The sequence below is a fragment of the Belonocnema kinseyi genome, chromosome 1 (genome assembly GCF_010883055.1).
Source record: "Belonocnema kinseyi isolate 2016_QV_RU_SX_M_011 chromosome 1, B_treatae_v1, whole genome shotgun sequence".
Classification (NCBI taxonomy): Eukaryota; Metazoa; Arthropoda; class Insecta; order Hymenoptera; family Cynipidae; genus Belonocnema; species Belonocnema kinseyi.
In genome coordinates this window covers 103127077-103140544 of record NC_046657.1, presented here as the reverse complement: position 1 = coordinate 103140544, position 13468 = coordinate 103127077, and the positions used below count along the sequence as shown (strand labels likewise).

Genomic DNA, 13468 nt, shown 5'->3' with positions numbered 1-13468 from the left:
TTTCGCTGGAAGCGGGTGCAATTTTTCAGATTAGCACCCGCTCCCGGCGAAATCCTGCGGTTGTCCTTATGACAAATTTTTAATTATATATATATATATAGACAGTATACCGTATGTAATAAGTTTAAAACATAAAAGAAACTTTGGACTTGAGCAAATTCAGTTTATGGATAAACCACCAAATTTGCAATAAAATATTTAATAACAAATTTTTTGTTTGAGAATGCGCATCTTTGAATTCTCATCAGAGAAGGTATTAGAATTGTGTAAAATTTGAGCCCCCCAATTTTTGTCAAGTATCCACGTTTTGAGACCCCCTGAATCCGAAAAACAGGTTTTTACGAATGTGTATGTCTGTATGTATGTATGTCTATATGTCTGTATGTATGTCTGTCTGTGAACACCATAACTTTTGAAACAATTGATCTATCAGATTTCCCTCTGGTACACTCGCTTAGTGTCCTAAACTAAAGGTCAAGTGCGTTAGCCACCCATTCTGGATAAAAATTCTGAAAGTGGACACATTTTGAATATTTTTGAGACCACTTTTTTCAAAATTCAAAAATTCTCTGTGCGGTTATTTATAGTATTCAAAAATTCGAACAATTTATTTTGATTACTTTTTTCAAAAAATCAAAAATTACCAGAGTTATAGCATTTAGAAAATTCCAAAAAAGACACGAAAATGAACATTTTATGCCAAATAACGCGCGATATGAAAAAAGTCAAGAAAAGGAAAATGCTGCTTTTCAAATGCCCTACGAGATTATCATAACAACTTTTTGAATTTTCTTGAAAAATCAAAAATTCGAATTTTTACAGCATACAAAATAATGAAAAATCCAAAAATTACATTTTTCGGCCAAACTGTGTCTCGCGTGTGAGGTTTCAAAAAATTAGACTTCATATTTTTTATGCTATGACAAATAAATCATTTTTACATCCTCATCAGAGAAGGTATTATTTTGACCTCCCTAGTTTTTGCCAAAAGTCCACGTTTTGAGACCACGTTTTTGAGAAATAAAAAAATTTATTTCGTCAATAATGAAAACAATTCCAAATGGTCATTTGACGACCCAGGTGCACCAGGTCGCACCCCAGGTAGTTTCATACGTATTCTGCGAGAACTTTAAAAAAATATAAATTTTGAGAATAATGAAAACAGTTCAAAATAGTTAGTCGACGACCCGGGTGCACCAGGTCGCGCCCCAGGTATCTTAGCACGTATTCTACAAGAACTTTTTCAAAATTTAGATTATGACAACATCCAAAACAACTAAAAATTGTGAGCCGAAGATCCGGGTGCACTGAGTTAAGCAACATGTACGTTAATACGTAATCTACGAGAACTTTAAAAAAATTAAAATTTTGTGAATAATGAAAACAGTTCGAAATGATTAGTCGACGAGCCGGGTGCACCAGTTCGCCCCTCAGGTATCTTAGCACGTATTCTACGAGAACTTTTTCAAAATTTAAATTGCTTCAACCGCCAAAATAACTAAAAATTGTCAGTCGATGATCCGAGTGCTCTAGGTCGGGCACCACGTAGTTTAATACGGATACGACGAGAACATTTTCAAAATTTATATTTTGTGAATAATGAAAACTTCTCCAAATGGTCAGTCGACGACCCGGGTGCACCAGGTCGCGCCCAGATAGTTTAGCACGTATTCTGCAAAAACTCTTTTAGAATTTAGATTGTTCCAACAGCCAAAATTACTAAAAAATTGTGAGCCGACGATTCGGGTCCACCAGGTCGCGCCCCAGGTCGACTCTAATTTTTAGTAATCTTGGCTGTTGAAATAATCTAAGTTTTCGAAAAGTTCTCGTAGAATACGTGCCAAATTACCTGAAGAGTGACCTGGTTCACCCGGGTTGCCAACTCATCATTTGGAATTGTTTTCATTATTCAGAAAATTTAAATTTTTTAAAAGTTCTCGTAGAATACGTATTATACTACCTGGTGCTCGATCTGGTGCACCCTGATCGTCGACACATAATTTTTAGTAATTTTGGCTGTTGAAACAATCTAAATTTTGAAATAGTTCTCGTAGAATACGTGCTAAGATGCCTGGGGCGCGACCTGGTGAACCCGCCTAGACGACTGACCATTTGGAATTGATTTCATTATTTATAGAATTTAAATTTTTTAATATTTCTCGTAGAATACGTATTATATTACCTGGTACTCGATCTGGTGCACCCGGATCGTCGGCTCACAATTTTTAGTAACTTTGTATGTTTGAACAATCTAAATTTTGAAAAAATTCTCGTAGAATACGTGCTAAGCTACCTAGTATGCGACTAGAATCATCCGGCTCGTCGGCAGAAATTTGTTTTCCAGGAACAAGTGTTCTCAAAAATGATTTACATTTGTTGGACTAAATTTTCTCTTCAACAGGCGTCGAGATATCTAGCTGCTAGACTTGTATTATAAAATTCCAAGCCATGTAAGGTAGCATACTAATTCTAGAATTTAGAAACGACACAAGCTAAGCCAAAATAAATAGATAACATTTTTTCACCGAAGGTACAGCAAAAAATATTTATAAATGGTTTTTTTCACATTCTCATCAGAGATGGTATTAGATATGTTCAAAATTTAGCAGCCCGCCCCCTCCCCCCAGTTTTTGTCAAATGTCCACGTTTTGAGACCCCCTAAATCCGAAAAATACGTTTTTACGAATTTTTCTGTCTGTCAGTCTGTCTGTCGGTCGGTCTGTCTGTATGTATTTATGCCTGTCTGTCTCTCAGCACGAGAACTTTTGAAAAAATAATTCTATTAGATTGGCCTCTGGTACACTCTTCAAGTGTCCCAAACTAAAGGTTAAGTTTGTTAGCCAGCCATTATAGATAAAAATTCAAAAAGTGAGCGCCTTTTGAATATTTTTCAGATATTTTTTTTTTCAAGAATTCTCTGCACGGTTATTCATAGTATTTAAAAAGTCGAACAATTTATCTAATGACTTTTTTCATAAAATTAAAAATTATGAGTTAGAGCATTTACAAAAATCCAAAAAACACACGAAAATGAACCTTTTAAGCCCACTAACGGACGATATGAAAAAATGTCAAAAGAAGAAAAAGTTTGATTTTTAAATGCCCTACAAGATTATCATAACAACTTTTTGAATTTTTTTGTTAAATCAAAAAATAAATCCTAACAGTATAAATAATAATGCATTTCCAAACCAATATATATATATATATATACATACATACATATATATGTATATATATATGTATATGTATATGTATATGTATATGTATATGTATATGTATATGTATATGCATATGTATATACATATATACATAATTTAAAAGTTAAAAAACGTTAAGGCTGTTCAGTAGACCATATGTGTAAAGTTTAAATCATAAAGAAAACATTGGAAATGAGCAAATTCAGTTTGTGGAAAAGCGACAAAACTTTCAATAAAACGTTGAGTAACCAAATTTTTTTTAAAATAATGCGCATTTTTTTAAGCGGGACAATGAAATTTCGACTGTTGTAACATCAATGCAACTTACGAATTATGATAATATATATTTATAGGAATGATATATAATTTCAGGGGCGAACTTGAGTAAGAAGCACAAGATACGTGATGAAAATATGTTCGTTAAAGCTAAAGGAACTTTAACAAAATAGGATTCACAATCACCAAATTACTGTTATCAATGCTTGTAGATTAGTTTTAAAAAGTCTATGTGCAAAGGTCGAGCGCGAAGAGCGAGAACCAACAGTCACGCGCCCTAGGCGCACTCAAACTTGCGAGCGAAGCGAACCGCGTGCAAAGCGCGCAATGAGAATGTGTCGCGAAGCAGGCAGATTTTTTTTAGGTGTACGCAGATTTTTGTATACTCTATTTCATCATCTGGCATCATTAACGCAAATTAAACATGACACGATTTATTTTGAAAAAACTAAACTACAATCTTAGCCCCTAAAAATAGGCAAAAATGGTCAAATTTGAGGGGTCATAACTTATGACCTATTAGAGCTAGGACATTTCTCTTTTTTAGAATCACAGAAAATTGAGTCTACTTTCACTCATCTGTGGAACACTTTTCCGTCCGGTAATCAGGTAAAAAGGTATACAGTGACTTTTGAAACTTAGCGATTTTTCGCTGAAAATCGATAGAAAGTGGGGACTTTTCAATGTACCATAACTCAGAACCTATTAAAGATAGCGGAATATTTACTGTACAAAATTTTCTCATAATTTTGTTGTCTTTCTTTCTTCTGTGGGATATTTTGATCCACAATTCAATGGGAATCATCCGTCCACGCAAACGTGATTTTTGAAAATGTTTTAAAAAAAAACAAGTTTCCCCTCGTATTCGTCGTAGCTTTTTAATATGCTAAATAGGACCCCTTAATAAAGCGTTTTCTTAACAAAAAATTGTAAACCAGATTTTTTCGGGAATAAAAGTACCAGATGCCTGGAATATAGGTAAAAATTCATTTATTTGCTTGAAATCAACTTGTTACTTACCTACTAATTATTTTTAATGAAAATGTAAATCTTCCATTTTTGTTCAAAATTTTATCTTTTTGAATTGAAAACTCGACTATTTTCTTGAACCCTTCGGTGTTTTACGTATGTCCGACGTAATTTATGGAAGACCCTTTATAAAATTTTGTATGACTGTTGTCACCAAAAATGTTAAAAATATACTCAGAAACAAGAATTTTTTGGGCATTAATATTATTGATCTCCTAGGTGTAAGTTTGTTTTTATATATAAACGAAAATTTTAGAAAGGTCAGAAAAAAAAATAACGTTAATTGTAAACTGACCTTTTGAATGGTAAATAAGTTATAAAAAACTTTCATAATTTTTAAGCTGTAATTGAAAATGGCAAACTAAAGTGGGTTTACAAATTTTAGATTTCGGTAAGTAACTTAATTTACACAATAATGAATCAACTCTTAACTGTTTTAATTTTTCTGTTCTATTTAAAGTTTAACTATTTCGTTGAAAATGGATTTTATTTGGATGGAATCTTATTTTTCTACTTAAAATTAAACTATTCTACTTTTTGATAAAAATTGATATTTTTTAGTTCAAAATTCATGTATTTCGTTACAAATTTTTAGTTTTTTTTTTGTAAAAAAATTCATCTTCTGCCTTTCGGGATTTTCTTGACACACCTATATCTTTCAGAGAAGGATTTCCTTCTAGGCTAAAGTTCAAAGTTAATAGAAAACTTATTGGGTTTGAAATTGACATTAATTATTGGACTTACCCAAATAGAAAATAATTATATTAAATAATTATATTATTCAACGCCATCCGTCTTGTCAAATGCGAAACAGAGAACGAAAAATCGATTAGTTTGTTTATCATGGAAGGAATATGTAGGAAATTCAGCAGAGACTCTATTACCTAAAGAGTAAAAATTGAGTAAAAAGCAGCTATTACAATTGAAATTTATAAAATAGAACTAAATTGCAATGAAAATAAGTAGGGAAAATAATTTTAAGTTATTTATAATTTTCGGGATCCTTATCTCTTGTTAATATTTCTTTTCTAAGTAAGATGGCAGAGTAGTACCGAATCGATAAAGTGAGTATTCCCAACAAACTGCACTTTACCTTTTAGAATGTAAATTACTTTAAGCTTAACAAAATTATTATGAATGATCGAACGCTCAAAATGAATTAAATAGTAAGGAGATTTACTGGGATAAAAGAATATATGAAAAGTTACAAACTTTTAATTATATTAATCTTCTATTTGATTGATTTATGGATTATTTTTCGAGTAATTTAAAAAAAATGGAAAAAGAACAGCCCATTTAAGTGATATATAGTGATATTAAAATAATTTCTATTAGGATTAAGGGTTTATTATATTTTACATTTCCCTGCAGCTATTTCATGATAAAAGATCGGAAGCTCGTGGGGCTCCATCGCAAATCGTGATTCTTGAAAAATTTTTTCTCATTCTAAATTGAGACAAAAAGATTCATATAATGCAGCTTTCCTCTTAAATACCTTATTGTTGAAAACCGATATGGCTACTACCCTGCGTAAAAATGACTTTTAGTGACTGCTTTTAATTTGTTTATCTATTAATAAAGTTTACGAATTTCCTACCCAATCAATTTTCTAAATCAAATTTTTCAAATAAGCTATTTTATTTTATGATAAAATTTATTTTTAAATGTTTCTAAGCAGTGTTAATAAAAGTGAACTATTAATTGGAAATTAGTTTCTAATACAGTGAAACCCTTTAATATCGCTCCATTCTATACCTCTTCCGAGAATTGACGCCGCGCCGCAGGTTGGTGCAACTGGCACTTCCGCGGGGTACGCGGGGTATGTGGTTGTCACTCATGCGAGCACTCAAGCGTGAATAAACAAAAGAGAAGCGGGCTATAATGAGTCAGATCCCACCCACCGCCAACCACAAAATCGGCGCTATAGAAGAGATCAACTAAATTAAGAAATAATTAGGTTTTGAACATTTTCTTACTACGTTATAATTTATAAACTATTTACTGCCGGCCTCGATACAAAGAATTACAGGTACTGACAGTAAAATATTTGGGAAAATTAGGAATGATTTAAGTTTTAATTCAAAAGACTAAGTTTAAGTTTTTAAAGTTCTCAAAATATATCGAAAAATAGGCGGGAACATATCAATACAATATTTGTTTTATTTCCAAGGGTTTGAAACACTTTGAGGAAAAAAAAGTTATTTCAACAAATATTTTAAAGTTTTTGAATGTTTGAGCCTATTTGCAAAAAAATTAACATCTCAAATATATTTTAAAGTATTTCGAAGCGAATCTAGATTTTTGAAGATTTCGAATAAAAAGTTGAAGTTTTTAAAGATTTTGAACCGCTTTAAAATAATAATAAAATATCAGGATTCCTGGAAAAATGTAGGCTAGCTAGTATTTTATTTTGATAGACTAATTTTAAAACAATATTTAAAAAGATTTGTAAAAATTTCAAAAAATAATCTGAAGAATTTCAGGCAATTTTGTGGAATAATTAGAAACTAATGTGGAATCTAAAAAGACCTCAACTTTAAAAACAATGTGTAGATTTCAAGATTTTGAATTCATTTGTTTCCCCTTCTATTTAAGGGTTTTAACAGGTTTTATAATAATACATTAATATAACTTCTTATGATTCCTGGCAAAGTTTTAAATGAAATTTTATTTTGTAAAATTAATTTGTTGAGAAAGATTTCAAGCCATTTTTTATTATGCAGGATTTTAAGCAACTTTAGGAAAAATCAATCATTTCAAAAAATATTTGAGAGTTTAAGAAGTTTTCAACCGATTCCAAAAAATAACATCTTGAGAAGACTTCAAAATATTACAAAGAAAATGTAGATTTTTAAAAATTTCAAACACTGTCGAAAAATAATTTGGAGATTTTAAAACCATTTTTTTTTAATTTTCCAGAATTTAAAACAAAAATAAAGGAAAAAATCGATCCATTTGAAAAAATATTTAATAGGCTTACAAATTTAAAAAAAAATAAATAAATTGAAATTTTGGAAAATCCAAAAAGTTTAAAACAATATGTAGATAATCAATATTTTAAAATAAGATTTTAAAGTTTTTTAGGAATTTTTAAAGGTTTGAAGGCAATAAAGATAATTTCTTAAAATTTCTAGTAAAGCTTTAAATTCCATTATATTTTGGAAAATTAATTTTTAAAGAAAACTTAAAAAGATATTCAAACATCTCAGAAAGTGTCTAAAAATTTCGAAAATAATTTGAAAGATTTAAAGAGCATTTTTTTAACTTTGAAAGATTTTTGTAAAATAGTAAAAAAAAAGTTATACTTTTTCGACATGTTTCAGATTAAATTATAACATTGAAAACAAATAAGCAAATAAATTGTTTAAATAAATAGGTATATCAAATTTTTCACGAAAAATTACTTTCCTCTCAAATGATAAGATGTTTTTAATTTTTCTTCTTCCTCAACTAAACAATCTTTTTTGATTAAACATTTAACATTTAACTACACGCGTGTAGCACGTGATTAATATTGCTAGTATAGTTAAATTATATAATCAATATAATCAATTAAAATCATGAAAGAATTCTAATGATAAAATTTCTTGGGCATTTCCTCTTTCTGAACTGTTGGCTTTGTAATTGTTTCCTGGTCTTCATTTGGGTGGTCCAGATAAACACTCATCGTAATCCCCATAAGCCCTATAAACTCCATCAGTTAATTTTAGTATTTCAGGAAGGAAGAAGAAAACAAGGAAAGCATCAATATAGGCCCGGAAACGAACGAAATAAATAAAAAGATATATATATATATATATATAAATTTGATAGATTATTAAATAAATAATGGTTTATTGAAATTAATTTAAATAAGAGTTACTTGTGATATGTCGTGAATTGAAAAATACAAGTTGAATTTATCTGAAAAATTTAATTAATAATCTGCCCATATTCTGTGAAATTAAATGGAATTGAATAGAGCTCAAAATAGTTAAACGCTCTATAATAGAAATGATGGAATTTTAAGGAATTCTTTTCAATTTGAATGGGCTTATGCATTTAAATGTGAATTCAGAGAATTTAAACCTCTAAGGTCGGTAGTAGACAAATTCAACGGACTTCAAAATAGAAGGATTCGATGGAATTCAAGCGAATTTGAAAATAATTTTTCTTCCAAATTGAAATCAATTTAATCATTTCAATGCAAATTTAGAGACATTAAATGGGATTTAATAGAATTAAAAGTTATTCAATGAAGCTCAAATAAATATAATGTGAATTCTTTGAAAACATTAATGCAATCACTACCTGGCGAATTCAGCGAAATTAAATAGAATTTAATCAAATTCAATATAGAATTAGACTAAATTCAACTGAGTATAATATAAATCATCGAAATTCAATAAAATTTTGATGAATTTAAAGTTATATTAACTGATTTTATTTTAATTGAAAATATTTCTTTAATTTTCAATGTACAGAGAGGAAAATGGTCATTAATTATGTAGACGTAGTATATATATTTATAATTTATATTTCAACCAATTTTTAGTACCAATTTTCAAATTTAGTTTTTTCCAGCAAGGCAGGCAATACTCATAAATGTCAATCTTTCGGCTTAATTTATTTCTTAAATCAATAACCGATCGTCCCATATTCGTTTTCGTTTTATACGACTTGTATACATTTGTAGATATAGCATGTACCGACATATTATTTTCATAAACTGTCCTCATTTTTATTTAGTCCCAACTCACTATTAAAGCACAACATGCACATAAATGCTCTTTTTTAAAAATGAGTCCTTTTAACTAGAACACATGGGCTTGCATTTTCATTTTCTTTTCTCAGCAATTTTAATTTTATATTTTTGAATTAATTCTCATAATTGAGATCAAAATATTCAAGACTATTTTATTCATTAATTTTCAAATTTTATATTATCGAAGAAAATCAATATTCGGTAATATTTTGTACATTATTGTTAGTACCAGTGATAAATTCTACTGCAATAATTGATGATCATTTCAAGGTGGCTGTACCGCAACAGTTAGTTTCTCTAGATGAAAAATACTCTCCTAATTTTGTCAAATTATTGAAAAAAGTTGAGATTCTTGTAATTTAAAATTTTTTTCAAGTATACATTCATTCGTTTTATAGAAATATTTTATGAATAAAAATTGTAGCTACTGCGAAGAAGAAAACCCTAAGTTTTTCTCCGATTTAAAAGAAAAAAATATTTGGCGCTAGTCAAGGTATATTTATTATAATAATTTAGCCAAAAATTAGTAAAAAATTACTATTTTAATTAATCGGGATATTTATTAATTCACAAGTAGCCAATTAATTTCTTTTGAAAATAAAAATGATCCAGATCTGTATATTATAATAGAAAAAAAGTTACAAACATGAAAAACGTGATAAACAGAAAAGTTTAATTAAAGGACGCGATGTTCTATCATTTTTAACTTTATTTTCGCTTAGTGATGCTAAAAATAATTTTATAATTTTTTTCGATAAATAATAAAATTGGAAAAAAATTTCTTGAACAAAAACTGACCAGGATTACAAAAAAATCGAAATGCAGACATTCGTAATCAAGGAACTAGTTTAGATCTTTTAATATCTTTCCTATGAATATACATATATTGCTTTTTTATCCAATGTTGGTCATGACGAAGGCATTACTAAAGAATTTTTTTTATTCTTTTAATTTTTCTGATTCCAATGTTTTAAATTTCTCGTCTCATGTCTATTATATATTTTGCACCTATTGTATGCAAAATATCCCGGAATCATCATCCTAGGTCTTATTGAAAACATCAAACATGCGAACCAATCGTAAAGAAATTAATGATTATCATAAATTAATTGCATTGAATGTTAAAATGCTTGAAAGCTTGGAAACGAATCACCTCATTATTGGGTAAGAAAATCTCATTACATTCCCGTTGACATTCTCGTAAATCGTCTTGTCATTTTGACTCTGACCCTAATATCTCATGTATAAATCATGTACGTCAGAAATCAGATGAATAGTATTACGTCACGATTATTAAACAAACAAAAACAAAAAACATTCCAAGTGGCAAATTTCCCTTTTATTGATAAATGTTTTCTATTTAATCATTCCCTTTTATATAAATAAAAAATATAGAAAAAATGTTTTGTTTGCGATATCTAGCTGTAAATACTTAGTGGGCGATCTACATTATCATCAGTGTATCATCATCGCTAAATATTTTATTAAGAAAAAAAATTTCAAAAATGTCAAAATTTTCAATTTTTTCTGTAAAAGAATATCAAATCCCATGTTAAATGCGTTGCTTTAGTTTCATAGAGTAATTTTCAAAAAAGTGATTGGTAATAAGTAAGTAAATTTCAAGAGAAATTTTTTAAATATTTATGAAGCCTATCATATTGTACATCGTATGCGTAAAATTATCAAACATTATTTAGCTTATGATATTTTGCCACTTCCTCTAACAAAAAAAACTAGTTCTCCCTATTATATTGAGAGTGGACTGAGGGGTAGAGAAATTAAGGTCCCATTTTAATTATTTATGGCAATATATTGAGAAACCCTTAGAAAAACATCCCGCTTAGCCCCGTATCTCCTTACCCTTGTGAATCGGCGTTTAACAGAGAGAACATCTAAAAATAAATCGGGAAAAATACTATCAGAATCATTACTCGTAAAATATAATCATGTTATAATACTCTAATAGATCATAGAAAATTTAAATTATTTTTTTGAGAATAAGAGTTTCTAATATCTTTCCGAATACATTAGCCGCATTAAACCCATTTTCCGAGTTTAGGAACTACTACTCGCACCAGTCACGAACGTCTCGCTTTTGCTTCAGTTCAACTTCGAAGCTCAGGTGTGTCAGGCATAAACACTAGTGAATTGTTAATGTCACGATTTCAAATTTAAAACTCCAGATGATCAATCCCAGCTTCCATTCGAATTTCTCAAGTGACTAAGTATACTTTCATTTTTGAATTTGCAAAATTATACGATTTCATTTCTTCCTCCCGATTATTATGATTTTTAAAAGAATGTATCACTTTTAAATCCAGTCACCAAAAAAACTTATTAAGTTTCTTTAATATGCATCTTAAAACTTCTTTCAGCTATAGTATATTTTGAGAATTTTAAGCAAATGTATAACTTCCTAAGTTTCTATAAATATAAACGTCAATTTAAGCACTAGAACGCTTACAATTCTTTTCACTATTACCAACTTTATTACCAATTTTTTATATATAAGAAATCTCAATTTAGAAAAAAGGTCTTTGGGGAGTAGCTTCTTTTTATGAAACTCGAAACTTTCTGCTTTTTCTATTTTTCAGGCGAGTAAGCAGAAATCGTGTATTTCTGCCTCCTACACGTAAAAATAAATACCAGAAGAAAAAAGTTCTTGTTCAATGCTATACATATCAAAGTCTATATTATTTCTTTCATTTATTATTGATATTACAATTGTGTAATGCTAGGGAAAACCTTATTCAAGTGACTTTGAGATTAATGCTTATTATCTTATTCCTCGCAATGCTAATGTTCACAGTAAAAGAAAAGAAAATTTTTTATCGCAGAGCATTTTGCTCCAACGATCAATTAACTCTCGAGATCATAATGATCTGTCCGTTCGGATCAATTTAATTTGATTTTTTGGTTCATTTGTCAGACTCAACTAAATGGCCACAATTCTTGGCGCTAGTGTCATACCGACATTACCTCAAAATAATATCTAACCAAACGCAAGTGTCAACTACACTTAAAGTGTGATATTTTCTACGATCAGATTTCGTTTTTATTAACTTTTCAAGTACACTGCACAATTAGAAACCATAAAAAACTTGCATATGAGCTAAATAAGTACTCTAAGAACGTTAGCCATCTTGGTTTGACTTCATACATGATCACGAATCAGATCATTATGATCTCAAAAGTTGTCATCCACTTCGGTCGATCAAAAATGTATTGAATTTAGTATCATTTTGGTTGCATATCAAAAAGATATTGATTTCGGTATCATTTTAAACACTTTTTTTTTACTGTGTTGACCTAAACAACAATATCACTTAGGTAAGATTTTCGCTAGTACGACAGATCTATTAGCTTTGTTTTTAATTCACACTTGATCCCTTTGAATTTTTATTAACAGTTTTGTTCTGTTTTTTTATTTGATTTTAGTATCAGCCATCCAACTGTGAGATCGAGGCTGGAGACTCTCATGGGAAGTAATGTCGTTCGACTCACTGACCGTAAATACATGCTGAAACTGATGTCCAAAATTAGAGAAGATCACGAAACCAAGCAGCAGAATCGCATCGAAGAAAGAAAGGTCATATTTTCATTTAATTGGTACATACATGCACTATTTCCACCGCTTCGCACCGTCAAAATAATTTTTTGGGGTTGCGTTCAGATTTTAGGATGTTTTTGGATTTCAGCAAAGTTGTATGTAAGTGTGTGGGTTGCATTCAGCTTATGCTTTGTTTCGTATTCCGAATCCTGAAAGCGCTAAGGTGCCTAATATAATTTATAAATGAGATTTTTGAGCATCTGTTATTCACTATCCGAGCTAGAATCTTTCCAATTGCATGTCAAGAGATAGAACCTTTAAAATTAAAATATTTTTTCTGAAAAAAGATCTCCTTTCGCTCCGCTGGGAATCGAACCCAGGTCTTCCGATTACCTGTCGGGTGCTCTAACCACTAGTCTTAAAAAACATCAAGAGTTTTCTGTAGTTTAAGGAATGAACTTAGATCGATAGTGTCGATTTTCAATTTTCACGGTCGGTAAAAGATATCCCCACTAATGGATTATTACCATCTTCTATGATGGTACAGATTCCTTGTTAGATAGAACCTTGTCATTTAGAAATGTTAATGGGTGTGTTATGTGTTTATTGGATTAGCTCATCATATTCAGCTTTTGAATTGGACTGTTTGGTATTGGGCGGGAGGGGGGG

At 29.9% G+C, this 13468-nt stretch overlaps 1 protein-coding gene across 2 annotated transcripts in view; it reads left to right on the top strand.

The window, feature by feature from the left end:
* The window catches only part of LOC117172121, a 59276-nt gene that overhangs the window by 35264 nt on the left and 10544 nt on the right, over window positions 1–13468 (top strand). For both annotated transcript variants that reach the window (XM_033359916.1, XM_033359924.1), the window contains exon 2: window positions 12688–12838. In XM_033359916.1, coding sequence (XP_033215807.1) covers window positions 12688–12838 — 151 coding nt within the window. The remainder of the gene's footprint in view (window positions 1–12687; window positions 12839–13468) is intronic.